This window comes from Rhinopithecus roxellana, chromosome 14 (assembly GCF_007565055.1).
Source record: "Rhinopithecus roxellana isolate Shanxi Qingling chromosome 14, ASM756505v1, whole genome shotgun sequence".
NCBI classification, from domain to species: domain Eukaryota; kingdom Metazoa; phylum Chordata; class Mammalia; order Primates; family Cercopithecidae; genus Rhinopithecus; species Rhinopithecus roxellana.
Genome location: NC_044562.1, coordinates 119,958,112 through 119,972,853, shown reverse-complemented (window position 1 = coordinate 119,972,853; position 14,742 = coordinate 119,958,112). Strand labels below are relative to the sequence as shown.

The 14,742-nt window shown below is 41.1% G+C and overlaps 1 protein-coding gene across 2 annotated transcripts in view; it reads right to left on the bottom strand.

The window, feature by feature from the left end:
- UGGT1 (UDP-glucose glycoprotein glucosyltransferase 1) overlaps positions 1 to 14,742 on the bottom strand; it is a 102,869-nt gene that overhangs the window by 18,987 nt on the left and 69,140 nt on the right. For both annotated transcript variants that reach the window (XM_010363429.1, XM_030916403.1), the window contains 6 exons: positions 12,673 to 12,879; positions 11,794 to 11,925; positions 11,039 to 11,169; positions 7,792 to 7,887; positions 2,274 to 2,376; positions 1,379 to 1,458 (listed from right to left, as the gene is read on the bottom strand). In XM_010363429.1, the coding sequence (XP_010361731.1) occupies positions 1,379 to 1,458; positions 2,274 to 2,376; positions 7,792 to 7,887; positions 11,039 to 11,169; positions 11,794 to 11,925; positions 12,673 to 12,879 (749 nt within the window). The remainder of the gene's footprint in view (positions 1 to 1,378; positions 1,459 to 2,273; positions 2,377 to 7,791; positions 7,888 to 11,038; positions 11,170 to 11,793; positions 11,926 to 12,672; positions 12,880 to 14,742) is intronic.

Here is a 14,742-nt window from a genome sequence, read left to right as displayed (position 1 = left end):
AGGAGTACCCTTCCAGATTGGGAAAAGTGTTTCCAAAACCATCTTTGACCTAATGATGCCTCCTGTGGTTGCTACAGATGCAAGAAAAGGCAAACAAGGACAGCACTGAGGAGGAGGCCACTCTTTCACACAGATGGCTGTCAGGGTCACAATTAGGTCCTGGGCATTTTCCTCCCTTCAGGGAGGATTCATTTTTCTCTTTAAAACCAATTCCTAAAAGCTGATTGGACTCTCAGGCTAGTCCTGAAAACACTAATAATTTACACGTTTCCCCTATACAAGAATAATGGTGGAAGCTGGGAACCCTTTGGTTACTTGCAAATGCTATTTCAATCCACCTAGAAGCTAACCTATAAAACACAGCACACTGGCAAGTTAGAAATTTCCCACAGCCACAACATTAACTGCTTTTTGTATCACTTTTTTCATAAATGACCATTCCAAAACTCATGACAACATATAGCTAAGCAAGCTTCCTCTAACAAGCATATTCCAACTTGAAATGAATACTCTTCTTCTTTTTTTTTTGAGACAGAGTCTCGCTCTGTCGCCCAGGCTGGAGTGCAGTGGCGCAATTTCGGCTCACTGCAACCTCCGCCTCCTGGGTTCATGCCATTCTCCTGGCTCAGCCTCCCGAGTAACCGGGACTACAGGTGCCCGCCACCACGCTCGGCTAATTTTTTGTATTTTTAGTAGACACAGGGTTTCACCGTGTTAGCCAGGATGGTCTTGATCTCCTGACCTCATGATCCGCCCATCTTGGCCTCCCAAAGTGCTGGGATCACAGGCGTGAGGCACTGCGCCCGGCCAATATTCTTCTTTTAAGATGAAAAGCACAAATGGGGCCAGGCGTGATGGCTCATACTTGTAAACCCAGCACTTTGGGAAGTGAGGCAGATGGATCACCTGAGGTCAAGAGTTCGAGACCAGCCTGCTCAACATGGTGAAACCCTGTCTCTACTAACAATACAAAAATTAGCTGGCCGTTGTAGTGTGCACCTGTAATCCCAGCTAGTAAGGAGGCTGAAGCAGGAGAATCGCTTGAACCCGGGAGGCAGAGGCTGCAGTGAGCCAAGATCATGCCACTGCACTCCAGTCTGGGTGACAGAGCGAGACTTCATCTCAGGAAAAATAAACAAAACAAAACAAAGAAAAGGCACAAATGCAAGCAGCCTGGATTAATGCCACCTAAATGCTACAAACACACTATGTTCCTAGAACTTCTGATTACAGTGAAATCTGGCAAAACTGAACATTTAGTAAATGACCATTTCAAACATGATGTCCACCTATAAATCCATCTGATCCTCCAACATGCAATATCAGACCTTGTATTCAGTACCATTCTTCAACTGTTTTCTTACATAGCATGTTTTACCTTTTTAAAGGCATGTCGGAAAGTTTGGATTGGCAGTTCATAAATACTCTCAGATTCATGTTTATCAGCTGAGCCAAAACCTAGAAGGAAAACCAGATGACAAAATACTTAGGATTTGTTTCTTCAGAAATTTATTATTTGACACATATTAATATCTTAAGAAAAGATATAAAGATAACAGCCATAGAGTCTGTACTGGAGAAACTTCTGGAAAACACAACTCTACTGCACAATCTACATCACACATACATAGGACGTAGCCAAAAATAATGGGAAGTAGGCTGCTGCAGCTCACTGCTCCTCACACAAAGGCAGTTCCTGCGGGGAAGCAGCAGGCAGATCATGGAAAAACTACAGGTCTCAGAGTCACCACTGACATGACAAACGATGAAAAAACAGAGATACCAATACTCACAAAAAAGGTTAGGGATTTATTCGGCAACGAATGTTGGACTGACTGTTTCTTTGTCAAAGCTCTTTTAAATGTCCTAAAATTGTAACACACTATACATGTCTAAAACACATGCCAAAATAAAGAATCCATGGTAGTTATAAAAAAGGAAAAATGAAAAAGCATATTTATTTTACCTCTCTGCCATTATAAATTAAAATACAGCACAACTTAATTCCAGGATGTTTTACTCTAAATGAGGATGTTAATCACTTTTTTAAATTACATGAGGCAGCCACCCACACTTGCACCAACGTTCCAGGGCTGTGAAGCTGTTTCAGAGCCACTGTCAATCTTTGTGAAGACTGCTCGCCCTAGAACCCCATCGAGCATTGTCCAGTGCCTGCTGAAGATAACTCAAGGAAAACGAAGCTCTCTGTGAATTTCAGAGCACATGACAACTTCAAAAAAAGGTGATGGGCACTGCCTGCACAGCGTTCCTACCAAGAGCAAGGGAGCAAGTCTCTGTGCTTCTCTGGTGACAGGGTCAACGACAGCCACGACATCAAAGTACGTCTCCCCTTCCTTCGGCCTCAGTTTAATTGCACTGAAAGATCAAAAGGATAAAACATTAACCTGGAGGACACAGGAAACAAAAGCTTTTTTTGTACAATACAACCTTCAACCTTCTTAGCATTTCAAAGAACTTTAGGTCTAGAAAGACTAGACTATGATAATGGCCAACTATATGATTCTGTCTATCCCAAAGATTGCAAAACCTTAATAATGGATCTGAAATGGATGGAAAGGTCCATGGAAAGAGAGGAAAAACAGCTTGAAATTTTATTTAACCAAAAACTGAGAAAAGCTACTGAAGTTAGCTGTGATAGTCATTAAACATTATGCCAATTTTTACTTCTTGGCAAGAAGAGTACGAAGAGAAAAGGAATAAATCAATTTTTAAAAAATAATAAAAGAGCATTCCAGAAAACCTGCAAAGCAAAGAAAAAGGAAAAATATAATCACAAAATATTCACTGTCTCAGCCCACTTAGCTGCATCTCTATGTAAGCCTTTCTAGATGCCTGTATAAACATTAGTTGTAGATACAGATTAGCAATTTCAAAACAGTTTCCTTCCATCTCCCACTACTGTAGCATAAAGATTTCCACATGCTATTACACAACAAGCACCCTGAATGAGAAATAATATGCTATTTACCAAACAAAGCTGTCAGAGTTTACTCCAGCTTTTCTTTACTGCTGGACATACAGATGGCTTCCAACCTGTAAACAATTTGTACGACCAACTTTCTCCACATTTGGAAATTTCTTTAGAGTCAAGGAAGTGCTAGACGTGAGGTGATGGAGTCAAAGGATACAAATACTTTTGTGGCTAATAAGTACCGTCAAGCACATTTCCTGAAGAACTAAACAAATTTACAAGGCCAAAAAATAAATTTCACCATATCCTTTGTCAGCATTAAGTTATAGATATTTTGTCTGTTCTTTTCCTTATTTACTTTTTGAGAGACAAGGTCTCACTCTGTGGCCCAGGCTAGAGTGCAGTGGTGTGATCATGGTTCACTGAAGCCTCTAACGTCTGGGTTCAAATGATCCTCTCAACTTAGTCTCCTAAGTAGCTAGGACTACAGGCACATGCCACCATGCCGGGCTAATTTATAATTTTTTGTAGAGATGGGAGTCTCACTATATTGACCAGACTAGTCTCAAACTCCTGGCCTCAAGTGATCCTCCTGCCTTGGCTTCTCAAAGCGCTGACATAAGCCACCACACCTGGTCCTTGTCTTTTTGTTTTGTTTTGTTTTTAAAGACAGAGTCTCACTCATTCAGCCAGGCTGGGAGTACAGTGGCATGACCTCAGTTCACTGCAACCTCCACCTCCCAGGCTCAAGCAATTCACGTGCCCCAGCCACCAAAGCAGCTGGGATTACAGGCACATGCCACCATGCCCAGCTAATTTGCGTATTGTTAATAGACACGGTGTTTTGCCATGTTTGCCAGGCTGGTCTAGAACTCCTGGCCTCAAGTGATCTGCCTGCCTTGGCCTCCCAAAGCACTAGGATTACAGGCGTGAGTCATCATGCCCAGCCCCCTTGTCTGCTCTTAACTGAACGGTAACTTCCTGTTGCATGGACTCCCTGTGAAGTCACACTGACTTTGGTGACTTAAAAGGAGCAGGGACCTCTAATGAACATTTAAAAGGACTCAACTTGAAAGGATTGAAAATTATACCCCATTTTTGAAAACCGTTAACCGTTTAAACCATTATAGTTTGTTTGCTCTGAACAATACTATAATGTGGCTACCATACTAACCACTACTTTTATTTTTTTACCAAACAACATTTACCTAAGTGGAATGAATACAAAAGAATACCACAAAAAAGCATAACCAAGAAAACTGGAAACAATTTACATGCTGATGAAGGTTATTTCACATCTTAACTACTTTGGAAATAACCATCAGAAGAGCTTCGTGACCGTGTTGAGGTAGGTGCTTTCAATCTCTGGTATTATTAACAATTTCAGATTAAATCCACTGCCGGTGATTATTCTCCCAATACAACAAAACTTCTGTTACTCTAACACAACTGTTCTCACCGTGTGGCTCCAGAGCAGCGGCATCAGCTTCCCCTGGGCATTGGTGAGCAGCAAGACAGGATCCAACCCAGATTTACTGAATCAGAAACTCTGGGGACGGGTCCAGCAATCTGCATTTTAACAAGCTCTCTAAGTAAAAGCCACATTTTGAGAGCCACTGCCCTAATATAATTTGCACCTCTCTGCTATTCTAGAATTCTAGAAGGAAAAGCTCATTAGAAAATAGCATTCTACAAAGGCTCACAAGGGAACCAGAGCGTCTCAAACAGGACTCTACACAAGAGGGTAACCTCAAGTCATGCCGGCCCACACCAGGTTTGGGGTAGAGTTTCACACATGTTCACATTCTGAGCCAGCAGTGTTCTAGGTGATCAGCAACAGGCACACCAGAAACGGAACCTGTGAGCTCCTTTACTCACCCCACATCTCTAGAACAAGAAAAAGGGACTAGAAAAAAAGCAAGGAAAGAGGAGTATTTGTGTGGAAATGGAAACAATATGAACAACATCATGTTTAAGTGTATTCACTATATTGGTCAAAGACCAGAATAAAACTAAAAGTGACAAAGACAGGAACGAGATTTGGAGATTACACACATTTGCCTAGGGTGCGTAGAGTCAGTGTCGAAGAACACTGTGCTCACTAGCATTAATGCACATGGGAATCCCCCAGGAGCAACCTGTTAAAACGCAGAGACGCTCATTCCTCAGGACTGGTGTGGGTCCAAAGCCTGTATTTCCAACAGGCTCCCAGACAATGTCTTGCTGCTGCTCCATGGACCACACTTTGAGGGCGAGAATATACATAACTGATGGTTCAGATCTTTCTACTTCTAGCATAAATGAGAAACTTCTGAGTTAAATGTAATAAACATTAATTTAAGTGACACAACCCCCAATAAGAGGAATTTCTCTAATAGTAATTATAATTTGTCTCATAATAGAATTTACAATTAAGGTATTTTAATTATACAAAACATGGAGACCCATGGAGAAGATTTCTATAAAGGGAAGAGGTCTTGGCTCAGGACTCGCTACCTCTGACAAGAAGGGTAAACAAGACGGCAGGTTGATAAGGAAAGGTTTCCTCCCGCTGGTGACTAATGAGTCACTACCTGAGAGTTCACAAAATCTTGAGAAAATGGGTGCAATATGGGTGCTAATGGCCAAATTCCACAAGGATTATCCAGGAGCCACAAGAATCTTCACCCACTGCTGACATAAAAAATTAGGACACACAACTACTGCAAACAGAGGGTCTCCATTCCAGCCTACAATCATCAAATGATCTGACCACACAAACCTCATCCCCACAAGGACTGGTCACAAGAAAACACAGGTCCACTAAACCAAAGTCCAATCCATGCCAGACTAATCAGGTCAGAATCACAGACGAGTAGGACACAGGCCTCTGTAGCTAAAGCCTCCCTGGGGATTCCAAGGCACAATCAGTGTACATGTATATACCTGCCAGCTACGGCAAAGGCTACAATACATTGCTGTGCAGGGCCCTCTCCTAGAAACAATTAAATCTAATCATGAAGAAGCAACTCAGACTGTGAGACATTCCATAAGACAACTGTCCTGGACTCTTAAAAAAGGTCATCGTAAAAGACAAAGGACTAGAAAAAAAAATGGCAGAGAACTCTTCCAGATTAAAGGAGACCAAAGAGACACAACTCTGTAATATGTAATCTGGACCAAAACAAATACAAAAAAACAGTTGTAGACGGTCATTACAAAGATACTGGAGACATGTGAATAGAAATTGTTTTTTAATATTACTATATCAAAGTTGCACTGTGGAGAAGTCCTAGCACTCAGGGTACACATGCGGAAAACATCAGACATGTTATGTCAGGATGTCTGCAATGTATTTCCAAATGGCACAGGAAAAAGTATGACCATGTGTGTATGCAAACATATAAATAAACTAACGCAGTCACTGTAAGTACTACACAAACACACACATGCAGACACACACACACACCAGGCACACGTGCAGATGACGGAGATAAAGCAAATGGGACACACTAACAACTGGTGAATCTAACTGAAGGACATTTGGATGCTCATTATATTAGTCTTTCAACTATTTCTAGGTTTAAAACTTTTCAAAACAAAAAAGTGAAGAACAAAAAGGCAAACTCCCTCATTATGCTAAAGCTTATTCAAAACAAAAGTGTCCAGCCAAGCACCTTGGCTCACGCCTATAATCCCAGCACCTTGGGAGGCTGAGGCAGGTGAATCACTTGAGCCTAGGAGTTTGAGACCAGCCTGGGCACCACAGTGAGATCCCATCTCTATAAAAACTACAAAAATTAGACAGGCATGGTGGCAAACACCTGTGGTCCATTCTACACAGGAGGTTGAGGTAGGAAGATCACTTGAGCACAGAAGGCGGAGGGTACAGTCAGCTGAGATCACGCTACTGCATCCTAGCGCAGAAGACAGAATGAAACCCTATTTTTTACTAAAAAAAAGTTTTCAATAAAAGATGAACGAGACAAGTACTTTAATAATCTGTTTATTTTACTATTATTATTATTTTGAGATGGAGTCTTGCTCTGTCTCCCAGGCACGATCTCTGCTCACTGCAACCTCCACCTCCTGGGTTCAAGCGATTCTCTTGTCTCAGTCTCCCGTGTAGCTGGGATTACAGGCACCTGCCACCATGACTGGCTAATTTTTGTATTTTTGTAGAGATGGGGTTTCACCGTGTTGGCCAGGCTGGTCTCAAACTCCTGACCTCAGGTGATGTGCCGGCCTCAGTCTCCCAAAGTGCTGGGATTACAGGCGTGAGCCTCCACGCCCAGCCAATGTTTATTTTTTTGTGAGACAGGGTCTCACTCTGTTGTTCAGGCTGGAAGAGCAGTGATGCGATCATGGCTTACTGCAGCCTCTACCTCCAGAGTAGCTGGGACAACATGCTCATGCCACCACACCCAGTTAATGTTTTAAAGTTTTTTTGTAGAGACAGGTCTCCCTTTGTTCGCTGGTCTCGAGCTTCTGGGCTCAAGCAATCCTCTCATGTTAGCCTCTCAAAGTGCTAGAATTACAAGCATGAGCTAACCTGACCTGCCTTTGTTTATTCTTGAATTTAAGAAAAGTACAACTGCTCTGTTTAATAAATGCAGTCTGTTTTCTACTACAAGGGTGCACTAAGAGTTATTTCAGATTTAGTTAGAAATAAATGTCAGTTTTCATGCAACTGAGATTTGCATATGAATTTTATCTATGAACACAAATATATGTATTATAAACTGCACACCAAACAAATGTTCGATTCCTATAAGAACTTACATATAAATCTTATATGGTAAAATGAAGGAGCTGAGGTAAAGGCAAATGTAAGAGTTTAATATTCAAGAACATGCACAAATTCAACATTAATTCTATACCTGTGTCTGTCTTCAAAAAACTGGTACTCGATTCTTGCATCTCCTTTGGGTTGTGCTGACAGGAGAGCATCCACCTTCATTACCAAGTCACTTGCCCTGAAAGAAGGGGTCAGAGAAATCTTAGCATCTTTTTAACTGAAAGTTTTCCAATTATTGCCAAACATATCATCAGCCCAAATACTGAATGCTAACAAGATGGTTTGAACCAGGTATAAAGTCTGTACTGACAGGACTAAGAAAGAGTGATTAGTTGTATAACCTTGGAGAAGTTACTCATTTTCCCACACGTGAAACGGAGACAGCACCCACTCTGCATGACTCCAGTAAAACTGCATAAAACTCTGTAATGCACCTAGCTGAGGCCCTGGCCTATTACAGGCTGTCAATATTATTTACATTCTCCCTTGTCCTTTTAAAACTATTACTTTTTATGACTATTAGAGTAATAGTTCACTGGAAAATAAACACAAAGGCAAAAACTGAAATTACACATAATATCAAGAAATAAGCTCCGATATTTTGGCTTATAATTCTATAGTTTTAAAAACATATAAACAAATTATACTCTAACCGACAGCCTGCTTTTTCACTTAAAATATATTACAAAAATCCTTTCCTTGGTTAATAAATACAGTGGGATTTCAATATTTTTGCTTGTTTGTTTTAGTCAGGGTCTCACTCTAGTTGCCCAGGGCTCAATCTCAGCGTCCTCGAGCTTCCAGGCTCAGGTGATTCTCCCACCTCAGCCTCCCGAGTGGCTGGGACTACAGGCGTGCACCACCAGGCCCAGCTAATTTTAATGTATTTTTAGTACAGACAGGGTTTTGTCATGTTTCCCAGGCTGGTCTTGAACTCCTGGGATCATGCAATCTGCCTGCCTCGACCCAAAGTGCTGGGATTACAGGCGTGAGCCACCGTGCCCAGCCTATTTCAATATATTTATGACTGCATAATGTTATATTTATGGACACAAAATAATCTAAATATTCAACCAACCAACTATTGAACAGCTATGTTATTTCTAATTTCACTATTATAATTAACACTGCAGTAAACCACTATTGTCCCTGCCCCTTCTAAAATTGATTTCCAACTGAAAAAGATCTTGAACTAAACCTGAAAAAAAAAAAAACTCCAACTTGCTGAACCAAAGACTAAATCCTGAATAAGAATTTTAAAAGAGCACTTGTGAAATGTATTTGAACTATAATTAAGCCCATACATTTTCTTTGAACCGAGCAAATACATCAAATTAACTATTTTGGTTCAACTTCTCAATATAGATGCCAAATATATATCATACAGGCCATTCTCTTCCTGTGATGGGTCAACATGGTTACAAAACATGTCAAGGGGCACTTGGTTACGTGGACTGGGGTGAGCAGGCCAACAAGAAACTCCCTGAAGGCTGATGAAGTACAATGATCAAAGTGTACACAGCTAAGCTTCAGGGCAGCCTTGGGGATGCAGGTTGGGTCATGAATGAAAGCTGTGGCTGTCACAGGGAAGGGGGCCACTCCAAGGTGGAGCAGCTCTGGCACTAATGAAAACCCGATGCAGACAAGGTAATTTGGGGAAGCCTAAGAGTTTTAGCATTCGTCTTTTGGCCCCATGACTACCTGATTTCCCTAAATTCACCCAGGAAAGATAGAGAGCCATCTCTCGTTGGCAAAAGGCAAGTCTTCTAGGCACAGTCTGGCAATTATATCACCCAAAAAGACTCCAAGGAGCTCCCTGCAATGGTCCAACAGCACGCCACACCAAGCCTATGCCTGTGACATGGCTGCTTCGAGTCACGAGTACCTCCTGGCCTACATCAAGGGAAGCGTTTCACAGGTCGGGACAAAGGGCATCACTCAGGAGTCACTGAGGTAAGAGGGATCTTCCTTATTTGTAGCCCCAGTACTGGCCAAAATGAGAAAAGATTTCTTCCCAGGTCATACAAGACATGGCAACAGCTGACTCTGATAGCTATCCAAGTCAACACTTCTCTAAAACATGCTCTTGAACTCTGTAGTATGAGGATGTAAGAAAAAAACTCAGCAGCACTGTTTGTTTTTTTTTTTTTTTTTTGAGACAGAGTCTCACTCTGTACCCAGGCTGGAGTGCAGTGGTGCAATCTCGGCTTCACTGCAACCTCCCGAGCAGAACTTTTAAATTTTATATCCTCCAACTATGCATCAAAGAACACATCTCCACAGAACGGGAGAAAATGTTTACAAATCATGTATGTGGTAAGAAAGTGACATCCAGAACGTATAAAGAACCGCTACATTTCAACAACGAAAAACAATGCAATTAAAAATGGGCAAAGGACTTGAATAGACATTTTCCCAAAGATATATAAATGGCCAATCTGCACATGACAAGATGCTCAACATCACCAATCATTAGGGAAATGTGAATCAAACCACAAGGAGACAGCACTTCATAACCACGAGGATGGCTATTATAAAAAGCAAACAAACAAACCCCTCCCCACACCAGAAAATTACAAGTGTTGTGAGGATGTGGAGAAACCGGAACCCTTGAGCATTGTCAATGGGAATGTAAAATGGTACAGCCACTGTGGGAAAGGTATTGTGGTTCCTCAAAAAATTAAACATAGAAATAGATCTTCCGACTACCCAGTTATTTGATATTTAACACAGAAACAACGTATGTATAACAATGGACTCCAGGGTTCATCCAAACAATTTATTTTCTTCCATTAAGAGAAATAACACACTAAAATAATCAGCTTATAATAATACTGAAAGAATTAAAATTAAAAAACCAAAAACAACCAATTCATCACACCTTTGAAGATATGAGAGAAACAACTCAATATTCTGCACTGGTAAATAAAAGAAAGATTTAAACTGCCTTTCCTTTCCTGAACACAATAAAACTGAAGGGTAACCAAATAGACAATGAGGAAAAGTATGACTTTACATAAGTATTCCAGGTAATAAATAAACTAGCCTCTTTACTTCTGCATATATTTGAAATTTTCCACAACCCAAAATCATAAAAATAAAAACAAAGAGAACTAATTCAGTTCTTTAAAGAGTACCCTACAAAATAAATTATCTCATTTCAACAGAAGCATACATTAAAACTGGAATTGAAGAGTACCGTCAGATTTTAAAACTGGAAATAAAACACCTTGGGATATGTAGTATGAGTAACAACATACAATCCTAACTGATCAATGAGGAAAGTCCAATTATATAACCCCTGTAATTCCTCCTATGGCAAAACTTACACATCTTCTTCTACCCGAAGCTGTTGAATATGAGATTTTATTTTCTGTCCTGAGGTTTTTAAGATGATATTTTCGAGGAGGTGGAAATCGTCTTGATTAAAGAGCTCACTATCCTCCAGTGGCCCAATGATCTGTGAAGGAGAGAAGAGCAGGCGCTCAGAGCTGGAAGACTGCCTGCACTCAGCAAGCTGGTAAGGAACCCTGTGGCGTCCTCAGGCTATCTCATACACCAGATCACCCTAAAGACCTGAGACAGGTACATGTCTAGATAAAATCAGTGAAATAATAGAAAGTGAAGCCTAAAACAAATACTTGTAGTTATTTACTTATCAATTCCTCAAGGACACAGTGTAAACCTGTGTGCATCACAGTATGTTACAGTAAGCAAACTCCAAAGTAAAATAAAATTGTAACGTAGTTTTCATTAATTCTCCCTGCATAAAAACAACAAAGGCTACTTTATGTGTCAAAGGCCGTACTGACTGACTTTCTGAGAGCCACCACACTCTCACCGCCTCACACAATCACAGGACACAAATCGACAGCAGGAAGGCTCTATCATACGGGGATATTTGTCTGTGTCAAAAAGCACAGCTCCTTGGAAATAGGAGGCAGAAACATCAACGGCACTTCATAAACCCCAATCACCTTTGAAAAAAGAGTGGCTCTGTTTGAAGAGTTTACTAGCTTCAGAGGAGAATGCTGCAAAGACTGTTCACGGATCTAATGTGAAGTCAAGCTTGACAAATCCTCACCCTTCCATTGCTGATCACTGCCCTCTGTCCTTTCTTCAGCTTCAGAACATCCCTGCAGTACACGGCATGAGACAAAATGAAATCCATTTTGGAAGACTCAAAGACCTCTTTAAAAAGACTGAAATCCATTCCCTAGGAAAGTAATCATTATTAAGGAAAAATAGTCGTTATTAAGCAAATCATATAAACAAATAAACACAGTGAATAAACCATAAAATTTTCTTTCCCTGGGTAGTGATAACTAATTTTCATAATTAAGATGTGTCAATTCTCCAGTCTCCCTGCCATCTCCCTACTACTTAGAGTAACTGCTATTTCCTTATCTTTTCCTGTGATTTGTTCGACTGGCAGACTATTCATCATTCCTTCACTCTGCATTTTCAAATCTTGCTAATTTCTAGTGACAGCCTCTTTTCCTAACTGAAACATCAAATAGTGTATACTCATCATTCTGTAAAAAATTTAAAAACTACAAAACTGTGTCAAAAAATAAGTAACAAAATATAAATGAATAAACACAGGCTTATTCTGGAAACACACCAAGAACATATAAGCCTTGAACCCATAACTGGCTCATAAGTTGCTCTATAAATAAGCCATATTGTCTCCCTTAAAAACTGTGCGTAACAAATGGCCCCATACTTAAAACTCACAAAAACTCAAATCACGCACCGCACAAAAGCTAGGCAAGGTTAAAAGTAATAAAGGGAATGTGACGGAATTATTTCTTGGAAATATTCTTCCAAATTAAAAAAGAATTCCCTGAGACTCAGGACTAAAATGACAAATCACGATCATGAATAGACCACGGAAGCTGTAGTGGGTGAGCTTCCGTGGCAGACAGAATGGGGCAGCCTCATGAGAGGCTCGGAGCCTTACCCCAACAGAGAACTCTGCAATGTCAGCTCCTGCAGCCAGGGCCTCTGCAGCCCCCTCCTTGGCCATTTTGGTGATGAAGTTCTTAGCAGCGTTGGAAGTCTGAGTTTGGAGAGCTGCCCAGATCGCTCTGGAGATCTGAGTGTTCTCGTAGCTTATCTCTTTGGCAGGATTATTGATCATGCTTATTCTAACATTGTTACTGGATTTCTGTTCACAAAATGGGAAATGGGAGTCATATTGTAGATATTTTTGAACTTAAAAAGCAGCATTAACATCGGTCATGTTCAATAAGTAGCAAATAATATCTCTCTTAAAAGTCTCAGGCCGGGCGCAGTGGCTCATGCCTGTAATCCCAGCACTTTGAGAGGCCGAAGCAGGCGGATCACGAGGTCAGGAGTTCAAGACCAGCCTGGCCAATAGAGTGAAACCCCGTCTCTACTAAAAATATAAAAAATTAGCTGGGCGTGGTGGCAGGAGCCTGTAATTCCAGCTACTCGGGAGGCTGTGGCAAGAGAATCGCTTGAACCCGGGACGTGGAGGTTGCAGTGAGCTGAGATCGCGCCACTGCACTCCAGCCTGGGTGACAAAGCAAGACTCCATCTCAAAAAAAAAAAAAAAAAAAAAAAAACAGTCTCGCCCAGGCACAGTGGCTCATGCCTGTAATCCCAGCACTTTGGGAGGCCGAGGCAGGCAGATCACGAGGTCAGGAGATCAAGACCATCCTGGCTAACACGGTGAAACCCTGTCTCCACTAAAAAAAAATACAAAAATATTAGCCAGGCGTGGTGGTGGACGCCTGTACTCCCAGCTACTCAGGAGGCTGAGGCAGGAGAATGGCATGAACCTGGGAGGTGGAGCTTGCAGTGAGCCGAGATCACGCCACCGCATTCCAGCCTGGGCGAGAGCGAGACTCCATCTCAAAAGAAAAAAAAAAAAAGAAAGAAAGTCTCAAGTAGTTCTCTGCATTCAGAATAAAATTAAAATGCCATCATCAAGCACTCAAAACCTTACATGAAGTGGCCCCCAGACCACCTTTCCAACTTCATTTCTTACCACCCCTATAAATATAGCATAAATTACAGACCCTCAGAGTCCCATCTCTACCCAACACATTTTATATTCTTCTACCACACATGTTGTATTCTTCTAACATACTTGTGTTAGAAGTGTTTTCAGTGCTCTGCTCAAATCCTTCTTCATTCACATGGCCTTCCCACATTTTGGCTTTGTGTGTCCTGGGACACACAAAGCCAAAAAACGGCTTGTACCAATAATATAATAGAAATTTACATTTGGATGTACCAAAAGACATACAAGAATATTCGTCGCAGCAGTCTTAGAATAGCACCAAGCTAAAAACCCAGCTGTCCTTCAAGTAACTTCAACAAACAAAACTTTGTGGTACAGCCATACGATATAATACTACAGAATGAAAAAGGATTATATACACCTACCTGTAACAACATGAATAAATCTCACAAAAGATTGGGCAAAGAAGACAAACACAAATGAAACTGCGTAAGATTCCATTTTACTAAACTAAACGATAGGCAAACCTATTCGCTAACATGAGAAAAGGGAAAGAGGGGTAGTGTCTGGGCACAAGTGTGGGAGGGCTTTCAGGAATTTGAGAATTCTCTATTTTTTGACCTGAGTGGTGGTCACAAGAGTGTGTTCTCTTTGTGACACTGTGTATCCTATGATTTGAGCACTTCTTGTGAATCTACATTTTACTTCAATTAAAATAGTTATTAAAAAATGCAACTCTCCTTCCCCATTCTCCTACCTTACCACCATGTGAAGATTTACACATTTGTGTTAGAGTGCCTTTCACATATAACTATTGCCCTTTGCTAGAACTGCCCTGATCTAACTTCGAATTGACCACAGCATTTGGTTCACTCCTTGATCAATAAAGGCACTGGGCACATGAGTGAAACTGAAACCACCTGGCTAGTTCCTTATTTCAGTAAGCCTTCCCAGGTACGGGGTGGAAAGGGGACCATGAGGAGGGTTGGGAGGTATGGATGGAGATGCAAACTGAAACAGCTCAGGAAAAATAATTTTGCC